The 17,864-nt window shown below is 38.5% G+C and overlaps 1 protein-coding gene across 1 annotated transcript; it reads right to left on the bottom strand.

The window, feature by feature from the left end:
• Positions 1-6,402: 6,402 nt before the first annotated feature.
• LOC114050804 (keratin, type I cytoskeletal 28-like) lies at positions 6,403-17,513 on the bottom strand. Its single transcript, XM_027872733.1, has 8 exons — positions 16,973-17,513; positions 16,301-16,383; positions 14,574-14,730; positions 11,520-11,681; positions 11,314-11,439; positions 9,760-9,977; positions 8,525-8,580; positions 6,403-6,713 (listed from the first exon to the last, which is right to left on the bottom strand). The coding sequence occupies exons 1-8, from the start codon at positions 17,435-17,437 to the stop codon at positions 6,571-6,573; spliced, it is 1,410 nt and encodes a 469-aa protein (XP_027728534.1). The 5' UTR covers positions 17,438-17,513; the 3' UTR covers positions 6,403-6,570.
• Positions 17,514-17,864: the final 351 nt, after the last annotated feature.

Genomic DNA, 17,864 nt, shown 5'->3' with positions numbered 1-17,864 from the left:
TTACTGAATTCTATTTTAAATCATGGCTTCTTTCCCCAGACACTCACTCAGTGAACTCCTGTTGCTCTCTGACTGTCTGATGTTACCCAGACTGCCCATGTGGACAAATTATATCCCCCTTATCCTTACTGGAGTCAAAACTACTTCCTCAATGAGCAGCTAGGTGTTAATCTGATAATCTGATTAAAGTAATTCACACCAAGGTATGAGAGGCTTATTGGGAGAGGGGTATTAGCATTTTTTTTAAAGGTAATTTGTTAACCCAAATTAATCTCTAATTATCACTTGCAGGACTCACGTGGGGGCAGGGGAACCTTTAGGTGCCGATCTCCTATTTTGCTATCTCTCTATGGTCTTACAGTCTTCTAGGGAGTAAAATAAATAAATAGAATTGGTATTATAGCCCCATCCTATCCATGCCTTCACCCTACCCCCAGCAGTACACTTGACTTTGCAAATGGCTTTGATTCAGTGAAACAAGAGTCACACAATCATAGAATTTCAGAGCAGGAAAGGACCTCAGAAGCCCAAATGTGGAATAGTGGTCAGAGTGCTAGACTCAGAGTTGGGAAAACCTGTGTTTGAATCCTGCCTCAGAACCTAGGCAAGCTACCTCGCTGTTCCCTGCCTTACTTTTGAAACGAGGCAGAGTTGGACTCAATAGCCTCTAAGTTTCCTTCCAACTTTAAATTTATGCTTCTATGACCATATAGCACAGTTTCCAGTTTTCTCATCAACCTGACTATCCTTGTCTGGGTCTATCAATATTCTTCATAAGCTATATGGTTTTTGTTCAGTCATTTTCAGTCACGTCCAACTCTTCATGACCCCATTTGGGGTTTTCTTGACAAAGATACTGGAGGGGTTTGCTGTTTTCTTCTCCAGCTCATTTTATAGATGAGGAAACGGAAATAAACAGGGATAAGTGACTTGCCCAGGGTCATATAGCTAATAAGTATCTGAGGCTGGATTTGAACTCAGGTCTTTCTGACTCTAGACCCAGTGCTCCACCCACAGTGCCACCCACCTGCCTAAACTATGTATGATACCTGGAAATGAACCCAACACTCCAGATGTGGCCAGAATACTTCAGTGCAATCACTTTTACTTAATCTGGCACTGTGGTCTTTTTAAGCCGAACTATGATTATATTAACTATTATGGCAATGACATATTGTTGACATATTCAATTTGTAGCCCAATGTTTTACTGTCATTGAGTTCATCAGCTCCCTTGTGTTCAATTACTATCTCTTCCACATGTCTCGCAAATCCATATATAATGTTAATAGGTAGTATTTGTATAATACTTTAAGGTCTGTAAAGCTCTTACAAATGTTATCTCACTTGCTCCTTGCAACAACTCTGTGAGGTAGAAGCTATTATTATCTCAATTTTTGCACATGAGGAAACTGAGATTAAGTGATTTGCCCAGGTTCACATAGCTATTAAGTATCTGAGATAGGTCTTCCCGATTCGAGGCCCAACACTCTTATCTACTGCCTAGTTTCCTGTCCTGCCCAGTTCCCTTTCCTGAGCTCCACTCCAACACCACCAACTGCCTGTTAGACATCTCCACTGGCATGTCCCGTAGGTATCTCAAACTCAACATATCCAAAACGGAACTCGTTATCGCTTTCCCTTTATACTTTCCCTCCTTTAAGTTTCTCTGTTCTTGTCACCTACTATACTTCCAGGCACCCAAGTTTGTGACTTTACACATATCTTTTACTATTCACAACCTGCTGGGGAAAAATCTCACCAATTTGCCGTCAGATGGGATGAGCCTGAGAGAAGATGCATAAAGTCTGAGCTGGAGTTCCTTTCTCATTACATACAGTCTTTCTCTTTTCACCGTGGCAATAAGATATCTGAGCCAGAAACTCTCTTGTTACATTAACATTCTCATACACTATCCTTATTCTTTTTTTGTAGACTAAAAGTTCTAGAAGATTTTTTTTTACCATTCTTTCTTCTCTCTGGAAGAAAATTGTGTTGTACATCTGTGCGACTTTAATCTTCCACTCAGGATCAATAATGTAAGTGGGAACATGCTGGTCCTTCAAACATGAACTTGCACATAGTAGGTGCTCAGTTAATAGTTGTTGAATGAATGCATTTAGATTTCACTCTGAAGAGTTTGGGGTCTTTTTATTGAGTCATAGGATATACATGGTTGCAGCCTGTATCTTCAGGTTTTTATAAAAGCAAAAGATTCACTATGTTTCTCTTTGTTTTTTTATATGTTGTAAAATGTTTTGGTTTGTTCCTCTGCCATTGAATTAACAGAATATTCGCCTCCTTTGATGGATTTTGGCTGAAGTTTCAGTCAAACTTGCTGTAATTATCCCATTATTCAGTACTTCTTTGAAGCTGAAAACCCACACGACTATAGGTTTTTTTCTTATTAGCCTGATGGTAGCTTAAGCCAAAAGATGTGAATCATCTCGGTTGGAGTTCCTGTCTTTTTCTAGTACATGCTGCTGGTTTCCAGCCCTACACTGTACAACTGCTTCTGTGTTCGCTGAGGTCTAAAGGAAAAAGAAGCTATGCTTTCCTGCTATTAGTGTATATAATATTAGCTGGAAATTCTCAATCTAGGTATTGAATCAAAAAAGTTGGCAGACCTAATGATACAATTTATCATCTATTTATATCTCTCTATATCTATATCTATGGGGACATAGTTGTCCACCTGTCTTCTGACTCACGAAATTGTGAGCTCCTTGAAGATAGGGACTATGTTTGTTGTTGTTTTCCATATCCCTCGTGCTTATAATAGTACCTGGCATATAGTTGGTACTTACTAAATGCTTGTTAACTGGATCTGGATTGATCAGGATGGAGTTCTAGCCAAAATCTTATAAATCCAAAACCTTATGCTAAATATTCATTTAAATTTTTTATCCCACCTACTTCTGAAAAAAAAAATTAAGGCATCTATTTATTGAGACATTTTGTTTCTATATTACCTATATTTCCCAACATATTTTCCCTACCCTTTCCAGAGTCCCCTAACAGAATAAAAAATAGAACCCCTCTCCCCAATTCAGCCAAACTAACCAAAACATAAAAAAATCTGATGTTATACTCAGTGATACACACTCATATTCCTCCACCTTTGCAAAGAAGACAGGGAGGCACCTTCTTATATATCTTCTCTGGGGCCATATTTGGTCATTGCACCTTCACAGTATTGAGTTTTGATTGTTTTTTATTTTCCATTTACAAAGTAGTAGTCATTGTGTATATTGTTTTTCTTGTTTCTTATTTCATCTTCTATCAGTTCATATGTCTTTCCATGCTCCCCTGGGTTAAAGGACATGGACATTTTAGTCACTTTCTTAACCTAATTGCAAATTGCTTTCCAGAATAGTTGAACCAATGTACAACTCAAGCAACAATTCATTAGTGTACCTCTTTTTCTACAACCCCTCCAGCATTGACTATTCCCATCCTTTATCATTTTTGCCAACTTTCTGTGTACAAGATGAAACTTCAGATTAGTTTTGTTTTGCATTTCTTTATTATTAGGGATTCAAAACAATCCTCTGTGTGATTTGTAATTCTTCTTTTGAGAATTGTTTGTTTATGTTTTTTGATCATTTATCTATTAGGCAATGCCTTTTGGTTTTACTTGTATCCTAGAAATCAGATAACACCCCCCTCCTTGCCTTTTGTTTAATGTTTTATTTTTTCCAATTACATGTAAAAACAATTTTTGACATTTGTCTTTTTAAAGTTTTGCATTTCAAATTCTCTCCTTCCCTCCTTCCTCTCTTTCCTCATTGAGAAAGCAAGCAATTTGATATTGGTTATATATGTACAGTCATGCGAAACATATTTCCATATTAGTCATATTGTGAAAGAAAACACAGACCAAAAAAACAACCCCAAGAAAAATAAAGAAAAAAATTTTTAAAAAGCATGCTTCTATCTGCATTCAGATGCCATCAGTTCTTTCTCTGGAGTTAGTTAGCATTTTTCATAATAAGTCCTTCAGAATTGTGTTGGGTCATTGTATTGCAAAGAATAGTTAAGTCATTCATACTTGATCATTATACAATATTATTGTTACCGTGTACAATATTCTCCTGGTTCTGCTCATTTCACTTTGCATCAGTTCATGTAAGTCTTTCCAGGTTTTTCTGAGAGCATCCTGCTTATCATTTCTTATAGTACAATAGTATTCTATTATAACCATATACCACAATTTGTTCAGTCATTCTTCAATTGATGGGCATCCCTTCAATTTCTAATTCTTTGACACCACAAAAAGAGTGGCTATAAATATTTTTCCACATATAAATCCTTTCCTTTTTTGGGGGATACAGATGTTTTGGGATACAGATAATTGGCACAAAAAAATTTCCTCTCAGTTCATTCTTCCTTTGTTATCCTATTGCATTATTTCCTTGTTTTATTAATTTTGTTCATGCAAAAGCTTTTCATCTCCATGCAATAAATACCATCTGTTTTATTATCTGTGGTTGCCACTATTATCTGTTTAGGTACTAGTCATAGTTGTGAAAGTTATCTGATCTATTTTTTTGGTGATATGACCTATAATATTCAAGTCATATATCCATTTTGAATTTCTTGTGGTATATAGTATAAAATATTGCTGAGGTGTGTATTTTCCATACTTAATAACTGAGAGATAAATGATAGGGTTACTTTAATTAGACATGGGATATCCAAAAGAAATTGGTTGAAAAATCAATATAGAAAAAACCTATATGGGTGAAAAATTACAATAGTCTATACGACGAACATGATCATAGCTGGAAGGCCAATTCCCCTAATGTGAAATGAACTCCAACTCCTCACATTCACCTCTAAATCTCTAGCTTCTTTTAAGACTTACTTCTAACCTTTCCTGAATTTCCCTACCCTATTATTAGTACTACTACTGTCTCTCTTCTAAAATTATTTTATATTTACTTCTCTTGGTATAGGTTATATCCTCCCCTATATCATTTCCCCCTCCTCCAGAAGAATGGATACTCCTGAGGGAGAGTACTCTGTCACTTTTATTCATGTCCCCAGAACCTACAGTGAGTGACTTGTACATAGTAGGCATTTAATTCATGTTTGTTGAGTTGACATTGAATAAAGATCATTATCATGGCAGTTTTCAGAGTTTTCTAGAAATGTTATTTGTATTCTTAACAAGACTCTGGAGAGCTGGTAAATATTGTTAAATAGGATCTGAATCCTCAGAAAAAGAGTACCCATATTTAGTATTATCCGCAAAAAGCAAGACAGAGGACTGGCCAGACTTCTAATGTTCTCCCCGTCTTTTTCCCCATGCAGATACAGCTCAAAGATGAATTGTGAACAGTAGTGCTACAAAGCTTAAGGCTCCTTGAATGTGATTTTGGCTATTACCTAACACCTAATGTAATGAGAATGTGTTGGCGAATGGAAAGTAGGAAGGGGGAGGAAGTCCTTGGAGTATTCCTAGATACTCCTTACCTTAGCACAGTGCCTAACACATAGATGGCACTTACTAAATGCTAATTGTCTGACTGAGCTTAGCCTAAACTTCCATGTAGTTCCTTGGACTCTATCCAAGCAGAGAATATTTAAACATGCTCCAAGGTCTGTTGCACCCATTACCCAGTCCAAACACCTCCTCTTTACCCAAACATGGCTGGGCAGAGAAACAGAAAGTAGGCAGCTTAGGTGGTGCAGCAGATAGAGAGCTGGACCTGGAGTGCGAAAGAGACTTTAGTCAAATATGACCTCAGGTGCTCACTAGCTGCATGACTGTGGGTAAACTGTTTAACCACTGTCTGCCTCAGTTTCTTCAACTGTAAAATGAGGGTAATAATAGTACCTACCTCCCAGGGTGGCTGTGAAGATCAAATAAGATAATATTTGAAAAATGCTTAGTAAAGTGATTGGCTAAGGGTAGATGCTATATAAATGCTATTCTTATTCTTATTTTTACTTTTGGTTACACTCTTTTGTTGTTCAGTCCTGTCTGACTCTTTGTGTCCCTGTTTGGGGTTTTCTTGGTAAAGATACTGGAGTAGTTTGCTATTTCCTTCTTCAGCTCATTTTATAGATGAGGAACTGAGGCAAATAGGATTGGGTGACTTGCCCAGTCACACAGCTAGTAAATGTCTGAGGCTGGGTTTGAACTCAGGAAGAGGCATCTTCCTGATTCCAAGCCCAGTGATCTATTCCCTGCGCCACCTAGCTGCCCTCTATACTCTTTCTGTTTACAGTGATACCAACTGGTTATATTAATATGAAAAACAAACTAACAAACAAACAAAACATCCCAAGTATTTCCTCTACCCATTTGTCCAAGTATAAGCATGAAATATCAAAAATGACATGTGAAAGAAATGATGATTAAAACACTCAAAAATAGAAACACATGTATATTTGATTCTTTATTTAACAGCAAAAAAGCCCCAAACCTGCTATTTGTGGAAAGGAAAAAGCATAAGCAGAGATTTGTACTAAGTACTTTAAGAACAGAAAATATTTCTCTTCTCATATTTAGAATCATGCATCTTGGGAGAATCCTTTGCCCTCCTTCTCTTGCCTGGGTTCCCTAGAAAGGGACCCTTTGTTCTGCTTTGCCATTGCTCAGCTTAGAGCTCTTTTCTTCAATGGAGTGAACCCTGGTTGAGAGGACCTTGCCTCGCTGATCTAGCTCTTCAACAACCGTCTTTACTAGTGTGGTTTTGGAGAGATCTAGAAATGAAACATGTGCAATACAAATTAAATCAATCAATAAACATTTATTAAGCTCCCGTTATGTATCAGTTACTAAGTGCCGGGGATACAAGAAGAGACAAAAGACAGTTCTTGCCCTCAAGAAGATTATAATTTAATAGGGGGGACAACATGCAAACAAACATATACAAAATAAGTTATATACAGGATAAATAGAAAATAAAAGGAAGGCACTAGGATTGAGGGGTTGGGGAAGATTTCCTATAGAAGGTCAGATTTTGGCTGAGACTCAAAGGAAGCCAGGGAGGTTAGTAGCTAGAACAGAGAAGGGAGGGCATTCCAGCATGGGAAACAGTCAGAGAAAATGCCCATAGCCAAGAGATGGAGCATCTTGGTCACAAAACAGCTAGGAGGTCAGTATCACTGGATCAAAGAGTATTTGCTGGGGAGTAAGGTGTAAGAAGGTTGGAAAGGTAGGAAGGGGCTAGATTATGAAAGATTTTGTCAAACAGAGGATTTTAAAATTTTGCTCCTGGAGGCAATAGGGAGCCACTGGAGTTTATTGAATAGGGTGTGGTGACATGGTCAGATTTGCATTTTAGGAAAATCACTTTAGTGGCTGAATTGGGGACAGATTGGAGGGGGGAGAGACTTGAGGCAGGCTGACTCACAAGCAGGTTATTGTAATAATCAAAATGGGTGGGGGTGATGAGGGTCTGCCCTGGAGTTGGGGAGAGGGATGGAGGATGTATTCAAAGGTGTTGTAAAGGTGAAATTGGCAAGCCTTGGAAACATATATATATACACACATATGTACATATGTATAAATGTGTGTATATATGCATGTATGTATATATGTATGTTTATTATATATGGAATAATATAATATATGTGGAATGGGAATTTAGCACATACATGTTTCATATGCATTTACACTTAGGATGACAAGTCTTGCTTCTGAGAGCAGAACAGATAGTTCTTTAGGAGACATGTACAGCATTCCATTTTCCAACTCCATGGCTTTATATAGTACCACCCCTCCCCCAGCCCAAGGCTGGATGCACTCAATTCTCAGTTCTGCTTGTCAGAATCCCTAGCTCCTTTCAAAGTTGGGCTCAAGGGCCACCTAAAACATGAGGTATTTCCTCATCTTTGAGGCCATTTCCCAGCAATTTTTACACATCTTTCTACTCCCCTCCCCCCTTCTGGCTCCCCACAAGTGTTCTCTTCTCTTCATTAAAATGTAAGCTCCTTGAGGGCAAGTGTTCTACTTGTTTGTTTTTGTATCCCCAGCATTGATAGCACAGTGCCTGGCATATAGTAGGGAAGAATGCTCTACCTATTTACCCATCTGTTTATCTATCTATTCATCTCGATTTTCTTTCTCTTTCTTTCTTTTTTCTTTTTTCTTTCTGTCTTTCTTTCTTTCTCTTACATTTATTTAATTTATTTTCTTGGCAGAGATACTGGAGTGGTATGCTATTTACTTTTTCACAGATGAGCAACTGAGGCAAATAAGGTTAAGTGACTTGCACAGCTAGTAAGTATGTGAGGTCAGATTTGAACTTAAGAAGATGAGTTTTCCTGATTCCAAGTCTAGTGTTCTATCTACTTTGCCACCTAGAGTCAGAAAGACCTAGAGTCAAATTCAGCTTCTGAGCCTTGCTAGTTGATTATTTAATCTCTATGTTCCTGAGGAGACTTCTTAGGATTTGTTTCCTAAGTCTTAAGGATCTGGGGTCCTTAGGATCTGAGAAGGTTGGATAGCATCCTTTTTTGCTAGATGGATGGTTACAAGAAACAGTAAAAATAGGAATGCATTTTAGTACCTTTAGTTGAATTTCCTGGACCTCCTGACCCATAGCCTTTTGTTTTGGAGCATGAACTGTGAAAATAAAAATAAAGATGACTTTTCTTTTTCTTTTTCTGCTTGGTGTGATAGCAAGCGTATTTAAACCTAAGTGAACTTTGCATCAAAGACCAAAATCAGATCTAGGTTTGCTGTAGAAGACACTAAGGCCTATATATTTGGAACCTGAAATTAAATGACATTTAATCTGAAATTAACATTTATTTAAAAGACCAGAACTGTCTTTCACTCATGAATCTCAACATTCTAAAGTAACAAGGTAGACACATAGAAATGTAAATTCACTTTTGTCCTTAGGGACTTGGGGAATTGCTCTTTCTAGCTTTACTTCAGGCCAACAGACTTATCCATTTCTCTCTACCTTACTCAGTTGCTGATGAGTTTACTTATCCCCCTACCACCAAAACCTGGACTCTGCCTGTGCCACAGAGTTTTATCTTACAGGGAACCAGGCCTCTATGCCACTTCCAACAGTACTATGTATCAGCCCTCCCCTGACTTCCAACTCAACCTTTATGTATTTTCTTTATTAATTAAAATGTAAGCTCCTTGAGGGCAGGGACTGTCTTGCTTGCTTATATTTGTATTCCTACTTGTTAGCACATTGTCTAACACATAGTAACCACCTGATAAATGCTTTTAAAAATTAATTGCATTCATTCATTCTTAACAGATTAGCCAGAAAGAAGTTTTTAGGTAGGCCAGTCAAGAAATCAGGGAGATGAGTCTGGGATGGGCAGTTTGATGTTATTTAGGGAGAATAGACTGGTTACAATGCTAAAGCGAGAAATGGCTACTAAATGAAGTTATTTGTTTGGAGTGTCAGAAGTAAGGAGGAGAGACAAGGGAAAGAAGAAAGAGAAGCGGGAGTGGAGAATCATGAATCTAGTAATAATCAATTGACATGAAAAGTAGTAAATGGGAGCATGTGAAAATAACAATGATATTGATTGGAAGGGCAGGTAATAGAATTATTGTGAGTATAATACTATTACAGGCAGCATGGCATAGTAGCTAGAGTAGCTAGAGCTAGGAAAGACCTGGATTCAATCCTACCTCTGATCTGTGCAACCCTGAGCAAGTTACTTAACCTCTCATTTCCCTAGGCAATTTGGTGACAATTGGTTGTGGTTTCCAAAAATCTTGTGATCATGAAATTGAATAAAAACCACATTTTCTAGTGGACTTCCCTACCTTCCATCCCCATCAATCAGTCGACAGTAGGTCTCAATTTCTTTCTCCAGACGAATCTTGGTATCAAGCAGCTGCTCGTACTCCAGTTTCTGGCCCTCGGTCTCAGTCCTGACCTGCTGGAGTTGCTCCTCCAGGGCCCCAATCTGGGCCTGGATTTGTGAGAGCTGCACACAGTAGTTCCCTTCTGTTTCACTCAAGGAACATTCCAGTGAGTGTTTCTGTGGGTACAGGAGAAAGGCACATCTGAGATTAGAATTAAGTTAGAGGAGTCAGGCAAATGAGTCAAATGGTGAAAATTGGCCCAGTGGATCTAGGGCAGGGGTTCTTAATCTTGTTTTTTGGGTCATGGCCCTTTTCTGCAGTCAAATCTGCGGATGCCTTCTCAGAATGATGTTTTTAAAAGTACACTCATGAAGTCATCTCTCAGGGCTGATGCCCTACATTTATGTGAATGGACACCTGGTCCATGAGTATGGTGTATTTGGTTTCAAGCTCATTTTCCTGAGATATGTTGGCATGACGGACATGACAGAGTTAGCATTTAACACTTAAAAAATGCCATATGTCATGCACTTCCTTTCCCTCCTGCCTAGTGAAAAGGAAAATGTGTCTCCACACTGTCCTCTTTCTTCAAACACAGCAAACAGAAGGCTAAGGCTGAATGGCTTCCATTCTTTGGTCATAATGGGATTTGGTTTCTGGTTTGTGTGTTACTAATAATTCACAGGCAATGTGGCTCAGTGGAGAGAGGACTGATCTCAAAGCCAGAAAGACCTGACTTTCAGGTCCTGCCTCTGAGACATATTAGCTGTGTGATCATGGTAGAGTGACTTAACTTTTAGTGCCCAAATTTCTAAGTTATACATGAATTGCTGATCTTCATTGGCAGAGGGAGTTTTCACAATGGGAGTTCCCTAAATCAACAAAATCACAGCTATGTATTTTTTTTTATTCCATTACGTTCATATACCACAACTTGTTTAGCCATTCTCCAATTGATGGGCATCTCCTCAATTCCCAATTCTTTGCTACCACAAAAAGAGCTGCTATAAATATTTTTGTATATGTGGGTCCTTTTCCCATTTGTATTTTTTAAAAGTAGTTTGAGCATTATTTTGTAAAACTGGATAAAGAATTCAACATAGCACATTGGTGGAATAATTATATTAATTTCTTAGTTAAACTGAGCTGGACACATATAATTTATAGTTGTTTAAAAGGCTTTTGATAAGCCCTCCTGAAATGACCTTGTGTTGACTTTGTATATATTCTTATGTTTGCATAAGATTATGAAGCTAGAGCTTGAATGCACCAACCAACCAAGCAGATTACATCAAAAAATATGAAAGTAAAATGCAGCCAGTGTGTACAAAGATGCTACCTATGCAATTTTAGGAAAACCATTTGACCTCTCTTAACTTCAGTTTCTACAAATGAGGTCAAACAAGGTGGTTTGAATTAGAAGGTCCCTTCCTGCTCTGTATCTGAGGACGCATTTCTTTTAAAGGTCTTTAAATCATGCAAAAGCGCCTGACCCACACAATTCTCACCCACCGTTGCCAGGAGGGACTGTAGCTCGATTTCCAGGGTTTGGACCGTCCGCTTCATTTCCGTGAGCTCGCTCCTGGCGGAAGTGGTGGCCCCAGCATCGTCGGAGATCTGCTGTTGGAGGGTGGCGCTCTGCATCAGGAGACAGGTTAAGTCAGCTTGGTGAGTACCAAAGAGCGCGGAGTGATGAATATCAGCTGTGATTGACCTACCTTTTCATTGAACCAGGCTTCAGCATCCCTGCGATTCTGCTCAGCCAGGTCCTCATACTCCGCCCTCATGTTGTTCAGCAGAACGGTCAGATCCACCCCTGGGGCTGCGTTCATCTCCACGTTCACGTTCCCACCTGCAGCGCACTGGAGGGCTTTCATTTCCTGAACGGGAAACACCAAGACTGTCAAAGTGAAGTCTGATACCAGTACATAGAAAACCAAAGAGCTGCCTTATCAGGTTTGATGGCTGAATACTTTTTTTGTATTGGATTAAAATTCATTCTGAATCCTTTCTTTGATGAGATTTCTTGCCTTTTTTAAAAAAAAAAAAGTTGTTAACAGTTTGGCATAATGCGGGAATTCCTAACCTGGGATCCACGAACTTATTAAAAATTGTTTTGGCAACTTTCAAAATAATTTATTTTCTTTGTAATCCTGTGTATTTTATTTTATACATTTAAAGATTATTCTGAGAAGGGGTCCATCTATAGGCTTCTTCAAATTGTCAAAGGGTTTGATGATGCAAAGAGGTTAAGAATTTCTGGCTTAGGAAGGCGTGCAATCAAGTCTTGTCCAGTGACAATACACACTGATACAGTGTTACCCTGGGTTAGTCACTGAACCTCTCAGTGCCCCCAGACAATTTGCTAAGACTAAACTGCAGAACTCTATCAGTCTACTCTGGCCACTTTAATGGAAGCTCAATTTAATAAACATTTATTAAGTGCCTACTGTGTGCTAGGCACTGTGCTAAGTGCTGGGGATACAAAAAGAAGCAAAAGACAGCCCCTGTCCTCTAAGAGTTTATAATCTAATGGTGGTGGAGGGGAAAACACACACACACACACACACACACACACAGCGTGTGAACAAAAATATACAGAACAAGCTATATACAGGATAAATAAAAACAATAATTCGAAGAGGGAAACCACTGGAAATTCACTAATACCAATGAAATCATAGGTTTGATTTAAAATAAAAAACCAGCCCCCTCAATAAAAAAAACAAAACAAAAACTCTTCCAGACTCCTAACATTTATGGAGAGCTTGTATGATGTTGGCTATTGTTTTAAGTTCTTTGAGGTAAGAATTTAAAGAAGATATTAAACCATGTGACTGCACCTTTCCAAGCTAGGCAAAGGCAGTCCATGCTGGATTTAGAATTAGTAGACCTGGGTTTGAATTTAGAGTTGGCCATTTGCTGTGTTGGACAAGACACTGAGCCTCTCTGGGTCTTGACTTTCTTTTCTGTAAAACGAGGAAGTTGGACTAAATTATGTCTAAGAACCTGTCCTGTTCTAAATCTATTTCTGTATCATCTCAAAGATTCTTTAGAGACCTTATTAAATGAGATCATATTTGTAAAGCTCTTAGCTCAGTGCCTGGCACATAGGAGGTCTTAATAATTGTTCCCTTCCCTTTCCCTTCCTCCCTTCTATTTTAAACATTTTTTGGTGAAACTGTATAAAATGTACTCTATACTCTCCTGCTCTTTTAAACATAGAGTACCAAATGAATATGTTTCATTCAACAAATACTTATTAAGCAACTATTAGGTGCAATGCACTGGAGCTGGAGGAGACCTCAGAGGCATCTAGGCCAACCTTCTCATTTGTTAGATGAGGACATTGAAGCACAGGGAGGTTTAGGGGCTTGTCTGTGGTCACACAGGCAGTGGGTATCACAGACAGGATGTGAACCCAAGACCTCTGACCCTACGACCAATGCTCTTCCCCCTTTACCACAAAAATGGCTATGATGTAGTCCCAGATCTATATTGTTGTTGGTCCTTCATTCTCAAAGAGGACCAATGACATCAGGAGGATGATGTTTTAACTTGCAAGTGCATTGGATTTAAGTGAGATGGGGCTGTGCAAAGTCATCAGCCTCATTCCAGCAGCAAGACATAGATCAAGACAACTGATGATGGCCCGGCATGCAGTGGGAGATCTCGGCCTTTCTAAGCTAATGTCTTTCCCAGGTCTCAGTTTGTCTGAGGCAATGTCCATTCAGTAATTAAAGGTTAGGTAAGAACTGAGGCAAAAGATGGCCTAGTTTGCCTTCATAAGAGAACCAATCTGGGAGGGGAAGATTCTCAGAGCTTCTGGCCAGAACAGGAACAATTGCTATTTACTCTCACTCTGAGCCATCAAAACACAAAAATGACTCTGGAGAAGAGAGTGAGGCTGATGACTTGCTCAGCTCTGCCTCACGTAAACCCTAAAACCAGATCTATATTAATCAAAAAGGAACAATTGACTCTGAGCCTGGGGCTTACAAAAGGACTATGAAAAATTATTGGCTTCTTTGTCTACCTCCTCCCCTACTTTGTAATTTTATGATAAACTGTAACAGGTCTCCCTTCTTAAAGAAATAAATATCTATATAACAAAGAGAGTGAAAAGTATAGATGTAAACTCATCAATAGCATCAGAGTTTTTGAATGAATAGAACACCAGAGATGAATTTTTTGAGATTTTATGGTATTGTAAATTTAGAGCTTGGAAGGGACATTAAAGATCAAAGAGTCAAACTCCCTAATTTTATAAATGAGGAAAGTGAGGCTCAGAGGGGTTAAATGACTAGTCCAGGATCACACAGCAAACAAGTGTCTGAGGCTGGATTTGAATCCAGATCTTACTGTCTAAAAGTCCATCAGTCTTATCTACTATGTTGTCCTTAAGGCTACTATGTTATTATTGCTTTTTCCCCTCCTTAAATGTCCTATACTTGCTTATATTTACATATATTACATAATAATAAGACTACAAAGGCTTCCTGGTAGATTGTCTTTCTTTCTTGTTTTTGTTATCCCCAGAGGTTGGCTTTTAATAGAATTTATTGGATTGGATTGGAATAATCTACCTTGAGCATACTAAGTTTTATTCCTCCCTGTTCTGGCCACGGATGATTCTGCCCCAGAACTGGGCCATTAAAGATGGGAGAAGTAGTCTGGCAGAAAGGTGGATCCTGCATGATTACTATATTTTTAACTGACCAGAAGGAGTTTAGTTGGCCCAAGAAGGCATGGGGCTTTCCTTTACTTCTCACCTCTTCATGGTTCTTCTTGAGGTAAGTCAGCTCCTCATTCATAGTTTCATACTGGATTTCCAGGTCTGTTTTGCAAAGCGTCAGCTCATCCAGGACTCTACGCAGACCATTGATATCCGCCTCAACACTCTGATGAAAAGCCAGCTCGTTTTCAAACCTTAGAGAGCATTGCATTGATTTTCAGGACAAAGTAGGTCAGCATAAGGTAAGATAAAAATAAAACCAAATTCCTTTTAAGTTGAAAATCAGAATGGACCAAGATAGGAGTAGGAATAATTTCCTCTGGGCAATTATTATTAATATATCATTAACAGTATAAATTATATATATATACAATATAAATTATTAATAATAACTTGCTCTGGAAAATTATTATTAGTACCACAAACTGTTCTTGTGGCAAGTGGCATAAAATGTGGTCTCAGTTGTGGGTGGAGTAAGACAGAGAATCCTCACTTTACCCTCTAGGACACCGGTAGGAGACCACTGCTTGAGAGGTTACGTTACAGTGGGGAAGGAAGGAGCAGAGCAAAGCAGAGGTGGAGCTCATTCCTGCACAGTGCCTGGCACATAGTAGGCGCTTAATAAATGCTTCCTCTATCTATCATTCCAACCCATCAATTGGTAGCTTCCCATTTTAGTGAAACGCTTTTATATTTATGTTGGAAAAACATACAACAACAACAAGAAAAACAATGAGTTAAAGGACTGCATATACTATCTGGTTGTTCAGTCCTTTCAGTTGTGTCTGACATTTGGGGTTTTCTTCGCATTCCTTCTCCAGCTCCTTTTACAGAGGAGGAAATTGAGGCAGACAGAATTAAGTGACTTGTCCAGGGTCACATAGCTAAGTAAACGTCTGAGGCCGGATTTGAACTCAGGAAGATGAATCTTCATGGCCCTCTAGCAACTCTACCACCTAGCTGCCGCAAATAGCTTCAGTGTTCTCTAAATCTGGCAACATTTCAGTCCAGCCTCCTGAGAAAAACCCCAGTCACTCCACCCTAGTTATGACACTAACAACTAGGTCTTTGGTACACTTAGGGAAGCATAAGGAGGTTTTTTGTTTTTTTTTTTTACAATTCTATCTATAAATCAATCAACAAACATTTACTAAATGCTAGGCACTGTGCTAGGCACTAGGATAGCACGTATCCTACTCACAGTAATATCTCTTGCAACTTATTTCATTGGAGTAGAATTCCAAAGACATATTCAAGCTTTTTTGGTCACATTTTTAATTTAATTTAATTTAATTTAATTTTTTACTATAGGCAGTATTTTGTTCATAACCATTTTATAATCATGATTTTGGTTGGTAGTAGTATAATAGGAATCCCTTTTCCACATTTTTTGCTATCATTCTTGTCATCGCTGTATTTATTGGGGACTGAAGCATATTCAATCAAAAATTAATAACAGCTAGCATTTATATAGCACTTTATGCTTTGCAAAGTGCTTTACAGGTATTATCTCATTTGAACCCCTCAACATCTTGTGAGCTAGATGCTATTGTTATCCCCATTTTACAGATGAGGAAACTGAGGCTAAGTTTAACCAACTTAACCAATGTCACAGAACTAGTAGATGTCTGAGTCAGTATTTAAATTCAAGTCCGTCTGACTTGAAGTCTAACACTCTTTGCCCTGTACCACACAGCTGCCCATAAATGCAAAGAAACATTTCTCCCTTGAACATCATCCCTAGCATTATTGTATACCCCTTACTTCAGACGGAAATCATCCGCAGCCAACCTGGCATTGTCAATCTGCAGAACAACATTAGCATTGCTTGTGGTGGAAGAGATAAGCTGGAACAGATCAAAAGAGAGAGAAACTCATAACATGCATTTACGAGCCAAATTCTCATTTCACAAGACCAAATGTGTTACAAAACTAAATGAACAGCTTTCTTAAAAAGCAATTAAAATGCTTTTGACTTAAAAAAAAGTACTGGTGTAGTTTTATTTCATTAAAGATCACAGATGTCAATCTGGATTCTGGTTAACAGGTTATCATTCCAGTCTATTCATTTTAATTTTTGAGTGAGAGTTGGAGACTTGTCCATGGTCATACAGCTAGTAAATTGCAAAGCTTGGGATTTGAGCCACAGTTTTCTAATTTCAAATTCAGTCCTCTTGAATATTATTGTATAAAATATTATTGTATAAATATTGTATAAAATAAATCATAAGATCACAGCATTTAGAACTGAAAAGGACTTTAAACCTTTATGACTTAAAAGAATAAGAATTGCTAATTAAAATTAATTATAACAATCCATCATACATGACAAATAACACAAGTTTGGATATCACCTTATTGTAGAGACGTCTGTAGGGAATTCATAGTTTCGAAGCCAAGCATACCTGGAATTGTTTCAAACTTGGGATTTCTTACCTTATTCTTAAGCTCTTCAATTGTCAGCTGATATCTGCTATAGTTATGGTCTAGGCCACGACAGGAGCCAGGACCAAATTTCTCATACCAGCCTTTAATTTTTTGCTCTAGTTCAGAATTGGCCTCCTCCAGAGCTCGCACATTGTCCAGGTAAGAAGCCAGACGGTCATTGAGGTTTTGCATGGTGACCTTCTCATTGCCGGAGAGGAGGCCTTCATTCCCCACAAAGCCAGCACAAGAAGCACTGCCAAAGCTACCACCAACAGGGTTCCCGCTGGGGGCTCCCCCTGAGCTCCCACCGAAGCAGCTTCCATAACTTCCACCAGTTAAGTTTCCACCTCCTACAAGAGAGCTGCCACACATGCTGTTATTCCCAAAGCTAGTGCTACCGCTGGGTATTCTGACTGACCCAGCTCCAGACCATGAGCAGATGAGCCTGGGTCCACTAGAAATCCGAAGAGACATGGCCTTTGAAGAAAGCTCAACTTGTCTGTGGGTAGCTAGAGAGTCAAAGTAGAGAGACTGCTTAGTTCAGATGGTTTCTGAGAGTTTTATACACAATGAGTAGGGGTGTTTCTCTTTGAATTCTGCCTGAGAAAAATGATGTTAGAAAAAAATCTGTTAAATCAGCATGAATTATCTATAATTGGATGATTTTGGAGGGGCAATTAACATCTAACTCCTATGGGTCCCCTCCATATACATGCTAGCTATTATTATTGTTATTAGGAAGGCACCTACCTTTAGGATATTTATTATCTTAAAAATAATAGGGTGGGGCTAGGTTGCTTTAATTATTTATCTTCCAATTTTTGGATGAGTAATTCTTTACTTTCATCCAGACCGGTGGACTATAATTATCATCATCTAGGGTAAGGTATTATCATATTTC

Source organism: Vombatus ursinus, unplaced genomic scaffold (genome assembly GCF_900497805.2).
Source record: "Vombatus ursinus unplaced genomic scaffold, bare-nosed wombat genome assembly UNPS02014801.1, whole genome shotgun sequence".
Lineage (NCBI taxonomy): Eukaryota > Metazoa > Chordata > Mammalia > Diprotodontia > Vombatidae > Vombatus > Vombatus ursinus.
The sequence above is the reverse complement of the archived record's forward strand: the minus strand, read 5'-3'. Positions and strand labels throughout refer to the sequence as shown.